This window comes from Notamacropus eugenii, chromosome 7, assembly GCF_028372415.1.
Source record: "Notamacropus eugenii isolate mMacEug1 chromosome 7, mMacEug1.pri_v2, whole genome shotgun sequence".
In the NCBI taxonomy this organism is placed as follows: Eukaryota; Metazoa; Chordata; class Mammalia; order Diprotodontia; family Macropodidae; genus Notamacropus; species Notamacropus eugenii.
In genome coordinates, this window is record NC_092878.1 from 144,741,805 (window position 1) to 144,755,830 (window position 14,026).

At 39.3% G+C, this 14,026-nt stretch overlaps 1 protein-coding gene across 9 annotated transcripts in view; it reads right to left on the reverse strand.

The window, feature by feature from the left end:
• Positions 1 to 14,026, reverse strand: part of WDFY3 (WD repeat and FYVE domain containing 3) — a 324,335-nt gene that overhangs the window by 35,132 nt on the left and 275,177 nt on the right. For all 9 annotated transcript variants that reach the window (XM_072622967.1, XM_072622964.1, XM_072622965.1 and 6 more), the window contains 6 exons: positions 12,446 to 12,594; positions 8,668 to 8,788; positions 6,962 to 7,047; positions 5,081 to 5,161; positions 2,604 to 2,658; positions 2,101 to 2,220 (listed from right to left, as the gene is read on the reverse strand). In XM_072622967.1, coding sequence (XP_072479068.1) covers positions 2,101 to 2,220; positions 2,604 to 2,658; positions 5,081 to 5,161; positions 6,962 to 7,047; positions 8,668 to 8,788; positions 12,446 to 12,594 — 612 coding nt within the window. The remainder of the gene's footprint in view (positions 1 to 2,100; positions 2,221 to 2,603; positions 2,659 to 5,080; positions 5,162 to 6,961; positions 7,048 to 8,667; positions 8,789 to 12,445; positions 12,595 to 14,026) is intronic.

Genomic DNA, 14,026 nt, shown 5'->3' on the forward strand with positions numbered 1-14,026 from the left:
TCTATCCACTATCTATCCCACGGCCTCTAAAAGATCACGATGTCTTACCAATCAGTAGGTTTTAAACCATAATATCTGATCAGTGCAGTTCTTGGTTTTATGGGATGGAATTGGGCTGTAAAGAATAAGTTCACATTTATGAATGCGTCATGTTATCAGAACCTGCTCTCACACTCTGCTTCAACCATATAGTCAAGTGTAAACTGTAGAAAGTTTCTTTTTCTTCATTTCTTCTCCACCAAACAATGTCTTTTCTAGCCATTTTCTCCAATACCATCCTTCAGAGAAGTCTTCCTTGATTGGTTTGAGAGGAACAAAAACCCTGACTTTGAATCCTGACCAGAGAATCTCTTCTTTCTCCCACTTAAATATTTTCCAGATGTGCACTTAGGTGCATAAATTATCTAAAAAGCATACATCTTATAAATCTCGGCAGTATATGTAGACCTATCAATATGTTTTATCCTCTATTTTGTCTCTTTTTTTGTCTTTTATGAATCACTATAAAAAGGAGGACTTTCTGGGTAGCAGGGTTGTCCAAAAGAAATTCTCGTTTGAAATAAAGCCCAGCAACAAATCAGTCTAGTGAATGGGGCACGTGCCTTCAACACTGACACGGTAGACTATACAAGCTGCATAAAATTCAGGTGCAGATTTCTCCTTCCTTTTGTTCTGCGTCTGATTTTTTAATTTATTATTAAAGCCTCACTAGATAGACACTAAAAGAGAAAAGATGAAATAAATTTGCCTCTTTCAGTAATAATTTTGAATTCACTTTTCTTTGCTACTTAATACAAAATAACTCCTCTCACCTGACCAATGTTTTCACCAAACATTTTTAACCACTTTAAGAAATCTCCACATGCTGACTTCTGTCTTTTCCAATGCACACTATTGGACTAAGTTTGAATCAGTGAATTTAAATTGGCAGAGCATAGTTTCAGTCACCCTTTCCTTCCCTTTAGAGATGAGGAAATCAAAGTTCAAGTGAGATGTTCAAAGTCACCTAGGGAATAAGGAGCAAGGCCAGGATTTGAACTCAGTTCCTGTGACATATGTTTGGTGCTTTTTTCACTAGTTCTTCTTTGGGTCTCTCCAATTATCCCAAATCATTGCTATTTGACTGAAACCAGTATGAAGGAATGAACAGCCAATCAGATGGCCATGGTGCAGAGCAGGCGCCTGCCCAAACTCTGGGGCACAGAGTAAGGCTTGTCAGTGATGCTGGAGAAGTGGCAGGGATGGGGGGGGTTTGAAAAGTCTTAGAGCAGTTTTAATTCAGTGTTAATAGCTTAAATACAAAGCAGTGGCTTCTGCTTCACTGCTGCACTAAGAACTGTGGCCTACCCTGTCTGTCTAGCAGAGACATGGATGCTACTATGGTCGGTCCACATGACTCAGACAATGTCAAAAGTCCCTAAGAGGGACAGGGGGAAAATGATGGGCAAACACCTGACTCCCCCCGACATGAGAGCCTCATGACTGCACTACTGCAAGAGATGAATGACAAAACCTTTCCAGAGGGTGATGAGGCTGCTGAAGACGTCAAAGAGAACTGAGGGGACTATTTCTTGTTTCTCATGGTGCATGACTCCATATGTTGATGACATTCTGGGGAGCTAAAATAGATTTCTAGGGACAGACCTGAGATTTCCGTGACATATGGAATCCCAGTGAGATATCTATCTATGAATGCAGATCAGCACAACTTACAGAATTCCAAGAGTGACCTGGGTCACATATCACTGTCAGAGGCAAAACCTAAAGCCTGGTCTGCCTGTATGGCTTCTTCTCTCTGTATTACCACACCCTACCTCTTAAGCAAAAGCCAAAACAGTCAAGGCAACAAGCACTTATTCCTACATGCCAGGCACTGTAATTAAAAGCCAAGAATACAAACACAAAGCTACTAAGAACTAGTAACAACATAAGCTAAATAGTAAGGTCCTAGAATTGATAGAAATACACATTAGGTCCTTAAAGACTGGTTACCCACTGGAAAAAAAAAATGAAGCAAATAAAACATTTAAGAAATTGGGACATCTTCTAAAGTTTTTTGGAAGTTGTATTCTACCTTCAAGAGAATAATGTGAGATTTACCTGGGAGTCATAGTCTGCTAGGACCCAGGGGAAGACTGGGTACTGCATGAGATCATTGTAAGATCTGCCAGCCAAGGTGTTCAAGTGCATCAGGTACTGGAAGTTGCTGATTTCACCTCTCTTAATAAAGAAAAATAAATATTAATTATTGCAGCTCACTTCAGCATATTCAATTACTCTGACTTTTCTCATCATCATAGCTTATACATTTTATTTTATACTTACGTGGCTCCATCAGAGAGACATATTTTTGTGCATTGGCTCCTGTTTCAGGTCTTAATTACTAAATAATGTTACTTAATCACTAAGTAATTACTAAACAAAAGTCAAAATAATTGTTTTGGTATAAGAACAAAATACATTTGGTATGAGAACAGAACACATTCCAAAGCAAAAATGTCTGAAGAATGCATTTTCCAAATGGTAGTGTTTTTCTCACTGTTTGTCCACAAACTTGAAACTACAAATGACTAGGAAAGATGAATAATTCTCATTAAGCTTACCTCCCATCTCTGTGTTACAGACTTCTCACCTACTAAAGTACTAAGCAATCCAGACCTAAGGAGTAAAGAAACATGAGAGTTGGAGAATGCTGTTTCAACTATGCGTAGTAACATGTAGCAATAAAATCACAACACTATCTATTTAATGAAAGGATTTTTACAAAGGTCATTGTGACTTGCATAATTTCAAACTGTGTATTTTGATAGACCTACACTTATTACAAAGGGGGCCAGGCATGTAGCCCTGGCCTACACTCATCATAATGGAGGAAGCTGGTCTGAGAAAGCCAGCAGAATTTCAAGGGGAAAGTTCCCAAGCTGCCCTGTGGAAAGAATCTAACAGAGACAATCCCTAAAGTAGAAAGCAGACAAGGTGAGTCCAAGGGGAGTTGATGAGGGACAAAGGACCTCCCAGTTCCTGTTCTGTTCTGCCATGCAGGCAGAGAGAGCAGAAAGTTCCCTTTGTTTCATGTATAACTGAAGGCTTTTGCACTGATGACATGGTATCAGATAGAACCCATCTGGTAAGTCAGGTAGTGGGCAGGGCATTGTCTGAGCCGCTTGACTGCTCACAGGGTTTGAATGAGTGTGGTGTAAAGTCAATAATTTCAGATAAAGATGGAGGACCCCCAGGCCTCACCATATCCCCTTCCCCTCCCAGCTGACACATTCCAGGTTTTCCCCTGGAATGCAGTCATGCAGACTCTTGGTAATGTAATCTTTGGTAATTAAGTTAACCTAAGGCTTCTGGGCCTTGCCATCGACTTTACAGCTCGACTCTCTTGTAAGTGTTTTCTTTCCCGCTTAGAGGGTGGGATCCCTGAGGGCAGGGAGCATCTAACTTTTCTATTTGTATCCCCAGCACTTGGCACATATTAAGTGCTTACTAAATTCTTTTTTATTTATCCATTCATTCCACCTAGCCCAGGGGCCTGGTGCCCCTTCTGACCTAATGATTCTCCTAAAGTGTACAGGCCTGTACCAGCCTCCAACCATCATTCTAGGGCCTCCATTGGGGACAGGAAGGAGGGGAGGGCTTGGATTTCAACTGAATGAGAACCACAATGAGAAGAAGAGTTACCAAAAGGATTCATCCTTGCTCTACATTCAACCCATCTACTAAGTGAAATAAACCTTTTATTACACCCCTGGCTTCTGCTGGCTAATCACTGCGCCAACCAAACACCGAGGTTAGGACAGCTTCCCCAAGACACCCACCACAGTGCTATTCACCCATCCATAATCCGCTCTGGAAACACCACAAGCTTTTCATTTAAGATTCTATGCAGATATAAATTCTGAGTTATGGATTCTCAGTTAAATGGACCCTCCAGAGGTCCATTCCATCTGAGACCCTATAATGCTGGAGTGAGTAGTTATTGAGGGGAGAAATACAAATGGCTTTTGAATAATCAAGAAAAATTAATCATCACCATCATTTATCTACAAATTACAGCAATTCACGTGCACTGTCTCATTTAATGCCCACTACAACCCTATAAAAAAGGTGTTGTCAGTGGCTCCGTTTAAGCTCAGGGAAGTCACTCACTTGCCCAGGGTCACACAGACAGGTGTTTACTGACTGTCCAGTCCTCGGGCTGCCTCTGAATATGAGTTGGTTACAGAAAACTATTCAGTTCAGTAACAAAGACACTACATTCTCTTTTTCAGAACCTAATTTGTAAAAATTCATGAAACACTAGGACATGCAACTAAGAGAAACAATGGGAAAGTGATATTGAAATTGGAAATGAATTCAAGTTTTTAAAAGTTCCTGGGAATAGCAGAAGCCTCGTAACTGGCAAGTGTAGAGATTATTTAGGTATCAAGCCAGGTCATGATAGAGTACTACAATATAATTACCAGTAAGGCAAGGAAAAATATACTTTAAGGGACTTGTTAGCCTACTGTATTTCTTGTGACAATTAAAAATCCCTGTGAGGTTAAAAACAATGACATATTTGGTAGTCCTTCCTGTTAAGCTATAGTTATAGAAAATAAAAAAAGAATTTTAATTTTTTTAATTAATTAATTTGTTTTCAGTTTTCTACAATCACTTCCATATATCTTGGATTTTCTCCTCCTCCTTCCCACCGCCCTTTCCCCTGCCTCCCCAAGAAGTAACTTTAATTTTTTTAATGACACAACTGGCTTTGAAGAAATATTTATTTAGAACCAGAGGGGTGAGAATCAGATTATAATTTCAAACTGCATGAATTCTATAGTAGTCATAAAGAATCAGAAGAGACCCCTGAAGCCAGCTAGTCTAACCCCCATAAAAACCCAGGACACAGTTACTGAACTTACAGTAAATTCACCATTTTCTGAGAAATTGGGCGCTTGTTTTGTTCCTACATACTATGAAGTACTGTCAGCTTAAATTGTGTCCACCAGCTATGAAAGGGCAAAAGGGAAGTGCAATGCTCAACTGGCTCGAAGGAATACATCTGGTCTCCCAACCACTGGGCTACACTTACCCTTGTTCCACACTAGTGTTTGGTCGCTGCCCAGACACAGATTCTGAACTGTCAGTCAAAGATGGCACAACAGCCAGAAATCTGCAGAATGAAAAAATAATTATTTTAGAAATCAAATCAAAATCTGTATTAACACAGTAGATATTAAGTTATTTATTAAAAAGATGGCATTGCAAACTACAGATTGGCTTGTTGCTACAACCGAGCTTTTGCCTATTTATTTAACTCTGTTACCAGTTACTATTTGCTCCAGAAATACGAAATAGTTTTCACAGGAGCCAAAAACCCCCAACTCTAACACAATTATGTTAAACGTGTTGGAAAAAATCATGAATTCCAAAGCCAAATGCAAAGGTTTTTCCACAATAAGATTTTAAACATTATTTTCCATATTCCTCTTCATGAGCAGAAATTCTCGTCAGTTGCTTGGTTTTAAGTGAACATTCACTAAGAGGACTTGAAATTTCGTAAATGACCGTCAGATAAAAAATCCAAGAATTGGTCATGGGAAGCAGCCTGGTGCCATGAAAAGAAGGATGGATATGTAGTTGGAGGGAGGGGAGGCAGAAGGTCTGGGTTCAATTAAAGTTGTCACTACCTTCTCTTGATCTCAGTTTCTTCATCTGTAAAATGAGTATAAGTTGCCTTAAATAATGTCTAGGGTCCCTTCCACCTTAAAATCTGTGATTTTAATATATGATGACTTTTAGTTGAATTTTATTTGTTTGAAGTTACACAGAAATCTTTCCATACAACAGTATTACAGAATGTTTTGTAAAATAACTAATAATGTTCAACATTTTCATTCTGATGTATGGAAAGACTCATAAGATCTCATACTCTCTCTGATGTGAATGAACTATCTCTTTGCTCAGGAATTTCTCAGAGAAAGATGAGTTTTCTTAGTTTTCACTGAATTTCTCTGTACCCTTCGATCAGCAGAAGTAGTGGGCAGTGATGGATTAGAACATGGTATGGTCAGATTGGAGAGGACAGGGATGAGAAAGTGTGAGGTTAGGGGATGAGTCTCCTCCTAAAAGGCCACTAATCATTTATGATAGGAACAGGAAGGGAAACAGGAGAAGCTTTTGGGTGATAGTGGAGTAGATGAGGAGAGAAGCCTGCAGTCTCCAAGGGATAAAGCAGAGAGTAGGGCCAGGTTTGTATCTGTTACCCTAGAGATGAACAAGGGGGCCTGGGCATTTGAATTGGGCTGGGCAGTAATCTCCATTGCAGAGGTAGCTGGCTGGCAACCAGGCCAGCATCTGGGTCCTATCAATTAGCTGCCAAATCTTTCCATTTATATTTCTCAGCATCTGACTCCTCCCTACCCACACTCTTTCCCTTCTGTGATTTTGCCAGCTTGGTCAGGGTTTAGCACAAGTAAAACATAAGATTTCTATGGCCATCTTATACGTTAATGATCAAAGTTCCACTGATTATATGGGGGTAAAGGCATACAGGTAATCAGTGCGCAAATTCTTAAAGGGAAGAAAGGTAAAGGGATAGAGCATCCTCTTGTTTTAAAAGCATCAAAAAGAATCTCTTAGTCCTCATCTGGAGAAGCATTTTCAAGTGAATGAATTATTCCTCTGCTGCTATAAGAAAAAGAATAATTAAAAAGACTCAGCTGTCAAGTCACCAGAAGAAGAAATATTTCACCAATTAAAAAACTACATAACAGAGTTATAATAAGACAAAAGCTGCCTCTACTACTGATCTTTAGATGTTGGCAAAGTCGAAGCACTAATAATTTCTTCAAATTGGATAACATATGAATCTAAATTCTAGGCTTTTAACTAAGTTAGCTTTTCTGTGTAGCATATGCCCTCATGTAACCAAAAATAATATATAACAGAAATATTTTCAAATGGATGAGACCTCTGGTAGACTTTGTTTCTAACTCCTTTCTGAAAAGCAAGAAGGTAATTCCGTCCATCTCCTGAGAACACTTCCACAGCAATCGGCTAGAAAAAAAAGAAATAGGAGAAAAGGAGTTATGATATCATGTTTCACAAACAGAGAGGCCACATACAAACTTAGGAATCTCCGAGCTTTAGAAGCATTAAAGTAGAGATTTCCAGGGCATCCTCAGAGCAGTAAGCCCTGTCCCATCCTAGCAGCTTGGCTTCTTTGTTGAACTTCCTAGTCATTTAGTCTAATAGCAAATCTGATTATTTCTGCAGCTATGTTTGCAAAGAGGAAAACATAAGGAATAAAGTTATATAAAATCATTAAAGTATGTTTATTAAATAAAGTTACATTTAGGAGGTTCAAAACTCCTTCCTTCTTTGTCCCTCCCTCTTTTCCTCCTTTCATTCCTTCTCTTCTGCCAACACATCTTTGGGAAGAACCCTCTCTATGTTACGTTATGAGGTGTGAGGGACATAAACCAAATGGAAATAATTTCTGAACCAAAGGGCACCAAACATTCTATTAGAGGGAAACGAACACACACACACACAGAAAAGTAAATGGAAATTCTATATAAAGTTAATACAGAGTAATTTCTGGCAGGGCTCCAACAGCTGGGAAGGATTCTAGCATGGATGGTGGAACGTTACATGAGCCTCAAAGGTTTCTAGGAGTCAAAGTGAGGAAGCAAGGCCTTCCAGACATGGGATGACAGCCTGTGCAAAGGCCTAGAGACTGGAGATGAAATGTCACATAGAGGGAACAGTAAGGGGACAAACTGGACTAGAGTATAGGAAGGTAAGATACAGTCCAATTGGGAAGGACGTTAAACATAAGATAGTAGTTTTCTTTATCCTAGATAAAGTAGGAACCAATGAAGCTTCTCATTGCTCAGTCACTTCAGTGTGTCCAACTCTTCGTGACCCCATTTGGGGTTTTCCTTGCAAAGACACTGGAATGGTTTGTCATTTCCTTCTTTAGCACATTTTTATAAATGAAGAATGGAGGAGAACAGGGTTAAGTGACTCGCCCAGGGTCATACAAGCTATCAAGTGTCTGAGGTTGGATTTGAAAAAGATGAGTCTTCCTGATTTCAGGGCGGGCACTCTATCCACTGTGACACATTCCAAAACTTTTAATGCAGTTTTAAGCTATTAAAGCTTATTAAATTAAGCTTTAATTTAAAGCTTAACAAAGTTGAGATTTAAAAGGTTAAACTATACTAAGACTTTTGGGTTTGTGTAGATGTGTAACACAAACACACAGAACAATCAGCGTGGTTATTATCATTAAGGCCACATGAGCCAATAAGATCACCAACAGAGTATGGCGATGAGAAGGCCCAAGGTAGAACCCTGGGCTTCACCTGCAGTTAACAGGTGGGACAGGGATGATGATTCAGTACAGGAGATGTGGAAGGAGCAGTCAGACAAGTGGGAAAAGCAAGAGGGAGCAAAACGATGGATAGAAAAGAGTAGCAGCTACACTGGGGCCAACTTTTAAAATGATATGCAAGAGAGAATGTTACCTACAAAAGGGAAGAATTATCTCTACCAGCATGATTAAATCTGAAAAAATAGTCATACGCTTCACAAAATTAGCTTTTACAAAAGATAATAAATCTCAGAGCTAACATATTACAGTAAAGTATCCTTTGTTCAAGTCAAACCCACCTGCAACAGATACCTCCTTTTATGAACTTCCTTGATGTCCTCATATGCAAAAATGCTGCAGGACCTTCTGAGCTGACTGGGACCTTGTCTGGCTCCTCTTGGAATGATTGGCTCATGCATGCTGTCGGAAGTCAGGAAGAATGACAGACATAAATGGAAACCATGATAAAGTCATTGCCAAAAATGGGGTATCTCATTTGCAAAGCCTGCTCTGTGGCATCAGGGATGGCAAAACATTATTTAACATAGAGACAGTTAAAATGATTTTAAAGGCTGAAAATAAAATGACCAAATACTTGTAGACTATTTTTTAATACCTGTGAGCCTTGACAGAAATACACAATTTAAAATACACTATTTGTATTATTGCTGTTAGAAGTAACAAAGAAATATACTGCAAAGCTCAAATGAGATGTCCTGACTCAGTCTCTGAAAAATAGACCTTGGGGAGCATGTCTGCATCGTTTATCATGTGTCATATTTCATAGTTGTTCAATCCTGTGGAAAGGGAATTGTAAACCTACTCATATACTTGAAGAGTACTGGGCTGGAAGACACAAAGATCTACGTTCAAATTTCTCCTCTGACAAGATCGTCATCATCATCAACAACAAGGTAATTAATAATTATCACCATCTCATTTCTTTTGATAGTGTTCAGATAGAAACAAACTGCCTTAGAATAAGATTTCTCTTATCTTTAGACCCTTTCACGGGGGGGTAAAATGACTGCTTTTTGCAATTACATAAAAGTACTGGCTGTCAGCTCTTTCCCTGAAGGCTCTTTTAAAGAATCTTCTGCACAGCTCTGGGAACAGACATGATAATGGAGATGATGTATACTTTTCCTCTCCCCCCACGTGGTTTTGATTTCTTCTGCTAGGTCTCTATAGTTTCAAAGTCTTTCATTCCATGGAGCTCGAAGATTACGAATATTTTGCATGGTGATATCTATTATATTTTTTTGTGGATTCTTAATTTCTGCATCCTTCAGTGGCATCTTGCATAGTTTCCAGCATAAGCTGTATAGATCAATAAGCCTGGGATCCTTAACAATAACTCCTTAGTAATTTCTAGTAGCAAAAAACCCATCCTGAATTACAATCACAAACCCACCAGTTTCTACAAACGTATCCACGTGGCCCTGCAGCTTGTTTGATGCTTCCTTGTGGACATATTGTTGATTGACTTCAGTCAGATGTTACCCAAACAGGGCCTTCTGATTTCACTCTTGGATTTTCATAGGCTTTTCACAGGCGTAAGACATTTTCTGTGGCATTTGATACATGACATGATGAGTACTTTCATTAGCCCTTACTATTGTTTGATAAGGTGCTGTCAATGCCAAATGAATGTCTGTACAGTTTTTTATGTACCTTGAGAAGATGAGAGCAATCCTCTTTTAAATAAATGTGGCTCTTTTTATAGATGCCTTGGGGTGGTGGGTCCTGTGTTTGGTTAATGCTATAAAAACTTTCAGTAGCGTAATTTTCAAATTTGTTATCTCTTTTACAGTCCAAAAAAGACTGATATTTCATAGGTATTCATTGCTTTTAAAATGTTCTTTCTATAGTGTTTTGATTTTAGGACAAGAGTTAATCTCTTAATATGCACAGCCATAGCTTTTTCCTCAATGATTTATGTTTAATTTGTATTGACAGGAGGAGACCAACGTTTGCAATTGTTGCCTTCATGCATTGGTTTAATGTGATCCCTTGATTGAAGTTCAAAGCCTTAATTATCTATTTTGCCTTGACCTACACAAGACTTTTACACTTACCATGTCCAGGAAATATTTTCACATTGATGGAGAAAGACTCTACAAGATGGAAAACCTGTTTAATGTGTGTGTGTGTGTGTGTGTGTTTATGGAAGCACCATTACTTGACATAATCTAAGCACAAGTGAATAATAAGATACTTACGTATGACTCCCTCTAACTTCAAAGTCAAACTGAATTCTATCTAGGGAGATGATAGTCAGCTCTTAAGCTGGCCAAGCAGAACTTATATAGGCTTAAAGACAGAAGTTAGGTTTTATCGTTGCGTTGGGTGGCATTTAACAACAAAGACGAATCTTCCAAGTGGATGTCAGGTGCTCTGACACTCATTACCCTGCGGTTTGATTTGTACATTTGCAAACAGAGATAAGCCTTCAGTACTGACTTCAGTCAAAGGCTCTTCTGTTATCAGTGAAGGCGGTAAGAAAGTCAACCATTTTCACAGAATCATAGAATTTTAAAGTTGGAAAGAATTTCAGTGACCTCCAAGTCCAACACATATAGGAAAGTAATCCCTAGCATGACGTGTCTGGCAGGTGATCCTCTGACCTCTGCTTAAGGAAGAACTTTGTCTAGGCTGGTCTTCAATGCTTATTCAATAATTACTAAATATGTAATGAACTTCTTTTTATTCCCCCAGGACTATGTTCAAATAAGGCAACATCGAGTTCAAGGACTGGTTAATTTACACGTAAGAAAGCTATTTTGAAAACCAAAGAGGTCAAAAGATTTATGTTTCAAACTGTTGTTAACTGATGTGCTATCAGAACGAATCGGTTCCTATTATAAACCTGCTAATAAATAAAGGCTCCTACTAAAACCACTAAAGTGCTAGAAGGTAGGAGGGTGGGAGATTTGAACTTCCTTTCAGAAGCAGTAATACAAACAATAACTGATACTTGTACTTGAAGATTTTCAAAGATCTTTCTTCCTATTATCTCATCTTACCCACAAAACATCCCCAAGAGGTGGCTTCTCTGGGTGGCATGATCCCCTTTTATGGGTGAGGAAAAGGTAGAGTAGAGAAGTTAAGTAAATTGCAGCAGTCACACAGCTCATAAATGTCACAGGTGGAACTTCCTGGCTGTGTGACCACACACAAGTCTCTCTGCCCCTCTGATCCTGCTCTTTTCATTTGTGAAACTGGGATGAATGATGCTTCCAGTGCCCTCCTCACAGGACTGGGAAGGCCAGGGCAAGTTTTAAAAGCATGACATGAATGTCAATTATAACCATCACATACAACACCAAGCTCCTGGTCTTAGCTTCCCTTGTGCATTGGGTAGCCTTTGGGCCATTTGGGTGTTCACTGTCACCTCCTTATTAGGATGGAGTGAAGCACGGTAAAGGGGAAAGATTATCTGGTTACAAATTCAAGCTCTTCTGCTCACTACTTGTGCGAGCTGAGCAAGTCACTGACCCTGTCAACGTGAGTGCCTCTCCCTGAGCAGTGAGGGTGTGGATCAGAGGACTCCATGTCCTTTCTACTTCTAGATCTGTGCTCCTAAAAAAGCAAGGGAGAACCTGTCATTTAGTAAATTCCTGGTTCCACATGAATTACAAGGAAAGTCTACTTTTCTTGGGTGGTCAGAGTATATGAAGAGGTCCACTTTCCTGCCATGTTTCAATCATAAAACAACATGAACTTTCCAAAAAGTTGTATAATATTTGGAATAAATTCCATTTTTGTAAATGTAGATAGCTTAAATAAAAATTCAAATAGAAATTTCAAGTTGGCTAATGCAGACTGACTCAGATTTTGGCCAACCTACCTAAAGGTTTTCCTGTACTTCCCTAAATAACTGAACCTTAGTAGCACATGATCATCAGTTTTCTCAGCACCTACCACAAGACATGGCACAAAGTAGGTACATTATAAATGTTTACAGAATTAAACTGATGCATACAAACTGAGTGATTACAAACACTTATGTGCACATTATTAAATACTTCTCCCCATCTGCTAAATTACTTTCTTTGACTTCAGTGGTTTACTTACTTTGGAGGAAGGGTTTCAATATCCCGAATCTCCCTGGTAGCTGTCATTGTAAACCCATCAATCACGTAAAAATGTTCTTTACCAAAAAGAAGTAGGCCTTCACTTGTATCCAGGCCTTGCACTCGAGCACAGCGATACATGTGTTGAATCTGTCAGAAAATCATCAACTTTAAGTCAGTGCAGGCTAACAAAGCTTTAATCACTAGTTATTTTTCTCACCAATACATATGAAGTAGGATGTTCTTAACTGTAGTCACAAAATACATTAAAGCAATCATATGATCCTCTGGATGTTCCTAACCCTCCCTGGGCATTTGAAATCCTATCATTTGGTGCATTTTGATTTATTACCATTTAGTGTTAATTTAAATTTTTCTCAATTTCATGTAAACATTTTTTTTTAATATTAGTTTTTTAAAGGTTCCTCTGTAGGCAAATCGATTTCCTCTTGCTTCTTCCACAGGTTTGTAGGGTCACGGGGATGAAGTAAGTGGATTAGAACTCAATGAATAAATGTCTTGTACTTAGAAACTAGTCAACTTGGACTAAAGAAGGCCTATGCCCTATTATCTTTTGGTTGGCTAGCTCCAGCCACATCATCCTGCCATGTCTTGCCAGTTACTTTTTTTGACAGATTAGGCTGGTAGATTAGGGCAATGCTGTAGATATATTTTAGCAAAGTACTTCATAAAGTCTTTCACATAGTTCTTAAGGATAAGATGGACAGAAACGAGATAAACACTAGAGTGTCTGATGTCAGCTTGAAAAGTTTTCTGCATTGGCATGCCCGAGGGCCTGTTGTGAGCTGGCCTACTCAACTTTTTTTTTACTATTGACACAGATGAAGGAATAGATGGTATGCTTATCAAGTCTATAGATGTCACAAAGCTACAAGAAGCTACTATCCTACTGGGTAATAGATTTACCATTCAAAGAGATCAGGGCAGTCTATGGTGTTAAGTCGAATCTAGGATTAAATTCAATTTCTTTCAATAAGGATTTATAAAATGCCTGCTACATATGAGACAGTATGCCAGGTCCTGGGGCTATAAAGACAAAAATGGACCTGGACCAGCCTTTGCCACAAAGACTCTTACAACTCTGTGCGTGTATGTGTGCTTTTGTGACGTGTGCAGATAAGTAAACAGAAAGTGATTTCAGGAGAAAGTAACAACAATAAGCCCTGGTCACTGAGCAGAGCCGCTTTGTAAGCAAGAGATGAGGCTCTTACACACATGGGGCATCACAAAGAAGTCAGGTGGGCTAGAATGCAGAGTAGCATAGAATACACCTGGAAAGATAAGATGGCACAAAGACTGTGGCTGGCTGGGCTGGGCTCATAGTGCATCCCAAAAGCAGTAGACTCAAGGGAGCTGGCACAGTGCCACAGTCTGACTTGTGCTTTTGGGAACATGCAACATGAGCTGTTGGGAGCAGTCACCAGAAGCAGGAGGGCTGTAGTTAAAGGAGGGTGGCCATGGGGGTGGAGGAGAAAGAAGGGGACACACAAGGTGGAACCATGTGGAGTTTACTTCCTCCATGTGAGGCCACAAGATTCCCGGAAATCTGTTTCCATAGCAT